The sequence below is a fragment of the Medicago sativa genome, chromosome 3 (genome assembly GCF_051527215.1).
Source record: "Medicago sativa cultivar Bolivia chromosome 3, Bolivia_mono, whole genome shotgun sequence".
Classification (NCBI taxonomy): domain Eukaryota; kingdom Viridiplantae; phylum Streptophyta; class Magnoliopsida; order Fabales; family Fabaceae; genus Medicago; species Medicago sativa.
In genome coordinates this window covers 91,751,046-91,756,552 of record NC_140751.1, presented here as the reverse complement: position 1 = coordinate 91,756,552, position 5,507 = coordinate 91,751,046, and the positions used below count along the sequence as shown (strand labels likewise).

Genomic DNA, 5,507 nt, shown 5'->3' with positions numbered 1-5,507 from the left:
TCATATGTAAAAGGAAATCGTATGTAAAAGTTATTTCAATGAAACAAATTAAGAAAAGACTGTTAGTTCACGACGATCGAATCACAATTATTTTCCAGCTAACAGTTTGTGACCAGACATTGTTGACATTAGAGTTTTACCTTTGATCCCAGCTTGTCTAATACAATACGCCTGATTCATGATGGCACAAACTAGTTTGTATACCAGATATGAATTCAAAACAGTAGAATTGTGAAGTGTTTATGGGGCCTATACGCTGATGTTCTGAGTATTATTCGTTGCATTAGAAAAGATAAATGCATTAGAGCATTAGTGTAGTAGTGTGTTCTTTAGTCGGTATGACCGATTCTACATTTACAGATTGGTTATGATTAGTATATTGTTAGCTGTTCTGTTCCAGGTTGTTGGTCGTTGGAGAATGGAGATAGGAAATGAGCATTGTTTGTTGGCTTGGTTGAAAGGCTTGAAGTACTTATTTGACAATCCAACAAGAGAAAATATCATGCACCTCTTTTTGGTGGGAACTGAGAATAAATGTCTTCTTTTTAATTAGAAAAAAAATGAAAGAGGAATATTAGTACAATATAATACTTACAAAATGTCTCTTGGAGACACTAATTGGATATATGTACTGCTGCCTCTACCAGTCTTGCCCTTATGAATATACTCTATGTTCGTAATTGGATTGACAGTTGGTGAACCTATAGTTTCTTTTATAAACTGGCCGGCCGGCTTGAATTTATTTAACACCCCCAACCGCTCCCCATTGGAACCCCCAACCACCCTTCAAAGTCCAATCCTATCCATTCCCTCTCCAATTGTCTCTAGATGCATTGTTATCCATTGCAGCCTATTCCTCTCTTTCTCCATGTGAGATGGACACTATTAGCAAGCCGACCTCGTCAGTTAAGCGTGTTTCGGCAAAAATAGTAGACATTGATGTATGCATGTTGCACTTCTTCCACCATAGGATTGATAGAAAAGTTCAAATATGATCGCTGACCGGAATGATCCTTAATGACTTCCTAATAACATTTTAAAATTTTAAATTAGTAAGGTCCTTTCCTTGGAATGAGATTTAAGACCAAACCATAGTAGTTAAACCCCATGACAATATACGTGTTCTAGTTCTAGAACGAACAAATGCTAACCCACAAAAACAATTACAAGTAAACCAATATAAAAAGAAGGTATAGTGACGTTCGAGCCTATCCAAAATAAATTATGTCATCTTTTTGGTAATCAAGCCAATGGTCAATTTTATTTTACATGAAAGCGATGAAACTGATAAAAAGATAAATCCAACAACTAAAACAAATACTATAAACGTCATTCAAATAATTAAAAATAAACTTCATTCAGGAACAAATTCTATCCTCTTTCGTAATTCCACCCATCAAATATTACACATATTACATTAAATTAAATAAATAAACACAATCTGTTTCTATGAACACAATCTTCATCTGTATTTCCACCGTATATTTGAAAAAGAAAAATAAAAAGTAAAATAAAACCCAATGCGAAACTAAAATTCTATTTGAATTTTTTAGATTTTCATTAAACAAAACCTACTCAACTAACCCCGATTACCTTCAAACAACCGATCAGAAGACCGCTCTCCAACATCATCCATTTTCCCAGGTGACTTATTCTTCGACCAACTCGAACCGGTTCGGCCCATAAACGGCGGAGTCCAAGAGAAACCCCTCCGGTCCGGCCGGTTAAACCAATCATAGCTTCTCGCATTACCACTACTTCCCACACTTCTCGTTCTATAACCCCTCCTCCCACTACCCTCTTGAGTAAAAGTAACACCACAACTCGTAACCCGGCTCGGAGTTGAACCCACCAACCGGTTCCTCACTTCCTCTGGTAATCTCAAAGTGAACCGCTCGTGATTCTCTCCTTCTTGAACCAATGAATGACCTGTTGAATGTGACCGTGGAAACGGAACCCAGTTCCCAATTTTAAACCCGGTTGAACTAGAACGAACCGGTCGAGCCCGGTTCGGTGTAACTGAATAATTCACCTTAGGAGATGGAGAACGAGATGCAATTGCAATACCTGGACCTCTATTAGGACTAATTCGGGTCGGGTCATCCGAATCTGATAAACTTGAATCCAGTATTTGGATTGAAGCGAAAGAAGTGTCACCGGGTCTTGGAATCAAATTGGCCCGACAAACGGGACACGTGGAGTGATTAACAAGCCAAGCATCAACACATTGAGAATGAAACACGTGGCTACAATTCGGAATCAAACGCAGCGTTTCATCGTCTTGAAACTCGTTTAAGCACACGGCGCATTCTAGTGTAGCTCTTCCAATTTTGAGTCCTTTCACGGTGGAGTAAACAAACGTCGGAAACGTTTCTATGACTTCCGTATCAAGTCCACGGTGTCTCCGGTGACTTCCGGCGATCGGAATAGATAAATCGAATCTTCCTCTCATTCTCTGTTCAGCGCACTGTCGTGTGTAGACGGAGAGAAAACCGAGGATGAGAAACACACCGATTAAGATTATTAACACAATTGCCATGGATTTGTCGAATTTGAGAGTGGTGATTTTGTCTGGTGGTGGTGGCGGCAATGAATTTGGAATCTGCGCCGTTGAAGGTAGCGGAGAAAGGAGGATGAAGAGAAGGAGGAGGAGGTAGAGAAGGGCATGATTGGAATTGAAGTGAAAATTGAGTGGTGAAGTGTTCATTTGCTGCTATTGCAAGCAAAGAAAGAATTCGAAGTTTGTGTTTCTAATCCTTATCTTAATTAGTAATGATGATACTATAGAGTACCCCGCTAATTACTCTCCTTTGTACTTTTTTTTTCTTTCTTCTTTCTGATTGTTTATGATTTGCATCTTTTTTTTGTTTCTAAAGGGTAATAGAAAAAGTAGATTAGCGAGGTGTTGACTTTTTTTATGTATAAGGAATTGTTGTTCAACTATCTAGAATGGCTTGGCTCTATGGTTTTATTGATTTTCTAATTTTGAAGGATATGCTTTTTCGGTTTGATGGAGTGATTTTAACAAAGGATATGGACTTTTTTATTTTATTTAAGTTATATTTGGTTGGTTGGTGAGAGATTTCTTTTTTAAAATTATATTTGGATACATTCGTATAAGGTGGTTTGAACAATATATTTAAATGTTAAAATTGTATCGAAAAAATTGAAAGTCAAAATCAATTATAGAATAAATTGTTTAAACAGGATCAAATTTTTAATACAAAATAAATTTAACTCAAGAACATTTAAATATGTTAGAATCTTTTTTTTGTTTTTGAAATCAACATGTTAGAATCTATTATACGCATTTAGAATCAAACGTACATAATACACTAAATTTAGTTAATTTTGTTCAAAGTTTTGGAAAGAAGGATCACCTAGTGTAGTGTAGGGAAAAATATGCATACCAAAACCCTAGAGGAGAGGGAAGGGAACAAAATCAATTAAAAGTAGTTTATCTTAGAAGATTATCAAATATGGCCATCCCTCTAAAAATGAGAGAATTAGATGAGAGACCATTGTGTTTAAAAATTGAATTAAAGAACTTTTTATTTGATGTGGTTGTAATTATTTTAAGAATTAAAATGTAATTTTATTCAATTAAAACCTCACCTCTCATCTACCAAACAAATCATTGATAATACATGTCAGTTTCGATCCATTTGCTATTATATTAAAATTTGTCTACTCCCCTCCTGTAAGTTGAATCCATACAAATCTATTGGATAAGATAAGATTCTTTTAAAATAGAATAAGATTCTTCTTGATTTTATAACTTTCCTAATTTTAAATAGCTTAAATTACACAATAGAATAGAGAATTTTTTTTTTAAAGGAAGAATAGAGATTTTTTTAATTTAAGGTTTGTAATATATTAATCTTTAAATTATATTGATCGCATAAAAAAATTATACTCGTTGCTCTCTCACCACCAAACCCTCCAAAAAATATAAAAAAAGTTAACTTGCATTCTTGAGACACAAGTTAATTGAATGCACAAATATTAAGAGAACATTTTTATTTTTTGAATGCTTAACATGTAGCATAACTCAGAAAAAAAGAGAAGTTTGAGTTTTTAGTCTTTTGACTTTCGCAGTTGTGACGAGCCGCACGTCACGTTGCAACAACTTACGGCCTGCTCTTTCTCATTTGACACAACGTTCGTGTCTGTTTGTCTTGTTAGAACTTAAACTGAATTTAAAAACAATCAGAATCAATATACTTGCCTCAAGTGATGTTATATTGAGGTCCGCGGCTAAAGGGTACAAGCTTTCCGACCGTAACCTTATTGTCTAAAAAAAACTACTAATTATCTACTAACAATATATAAAAATCGAAGTACATCAAAATTTCATAATCGTCCTTATCAAAATCCATAATCTCCTTACTTTTATGTGCATAATCGTCATTTTGCAAAAATTAATTTATTTTTTTCAAAATTAATAATTATGGATAATGGTTTGCAACCAATTTTTGGATAACAATCAACTAAATAATTGCAAAATTTAATTTATTTGTTTTTTTAAATAAATAATTATGGATAGTGGTTTGTAACCAATTTTTGGATAACTATGAACTAAATAATAAGTAATCACAAGTTGTGACCAATTTTTTCCATAAAAAAAAAGGTGTAACCAAATTCCTCAATAATTTTCCACGGTATAAAAAAAAAAAAAAATGTGTAACCACAATTCCTCAAAAATAGTGAATGTCTTGGCTATTAAAAAATTTAGGCTTAGCGTGAACAATTTTGTCTTATATATATATATATATATATATATATATATATATATATATATATATATATATATATATTCTTTCCCATTTTAAAATTCTTATTTGAATGGCTGTAGATATATAAAAATTGAATCTACTAACAATATATCTCATGAAATGGATCAACAACAGTAAGTTTTTGCCAATATGCAAAGAAAAAGGATTGCAGCAAAAGCAAGGCTTCATAGAAAAAATGTACTCCAAATTAAGAAATAACAAATGATGAAAACTGAAAATTCTGTCATGTTTAGTCAAAATACGCCACTAAATACACTAATAGACAGAACACCACTATCTGAGATTTCTCCAAACATTATAAGTTAGGAAGTCAAAGTGTGCATCAAATCCAAAACAAAGGTTCTACAAGTTCTGTTAGTGATTCAAGTTTGGACGAAGAAGAATATTTTAATCATACATATGTAGCTCAAGTAGAAAATGAGTGTTCATGTACAAGATTATTCACTATTGTTGTAACAACTAATATTTTACTTTTTAAAATTAGACAACATAATTGTTTTATGAATTATCATCAGAGTATTATGAAGGTGAGAAAAACACAAGAAGGGAGATTGAATTGTGTTAGTTTTTTCTTCTTTTTAAAACTAAGTCCAGTGTTCAGAGTCTGATAGAGTTCAGAGTCTTATGCAGCGGATAAAGTAAAGAGATAGAGAAAGACATAAAACAATTATACAGGTTCCTTCCACAATCCGGAAGTAGTCATGTCCCCCT

At 33.3% G+C, this 5,507-nt stretch overlaps 1 protein-coding gene across 2 annotated transcripts; it reads right to left on the bottom strand.

The window, feature by feature from the left end:
* Positions 1 to 511: 511 nt before the first annotated feature.
* LOC146941931 (RING-H2 finger protein ATL11-like) lies at positions 512 to 2,936 on the bottom strand. 2 transcript variants are annotated; one of them, XM_085755797.1, is made up of 2 exons: positions 1,594 to 2,879; positions 512 to 1,025 (listed from the first exon to the last, which is right to left on the bottom strand). In XM_085755797.1, exons 1-2 carry the CDS (start codon positions 2,705 to 2,707, stop codon positions 1,015 to 1,017), a joined length of 1,125 nt encoding a protein of 374 aa, XP_085611923.1. In that variant the 5' UTR covers positions 2,708 to 2,879; the 3' UTR covers positions 512 to 1,014. The 2 variants fall into 2 exon arrangements, with proteins under 2 accessions (XP_085611923.1, XP_085611922.1); XM_085755796.1 differs by lacking the exon at positions 512 to 1,025 and having other exon boundaries at positions 1,319 to 2,936.
* Between the last annotated feature and the right edge of the window lie 2,571 nt (positions 2,937 to 5,507).

Bases quoted from the DNA above. Each gene is read 5' to 3' on its own strand.
- LOC146941931 (XM_085755796.1), bottom strand. From the start codon at position 2,707: ATGAACACTTCACCACTCAATTTTCACTTCAATTCCAATCATGCCCTT.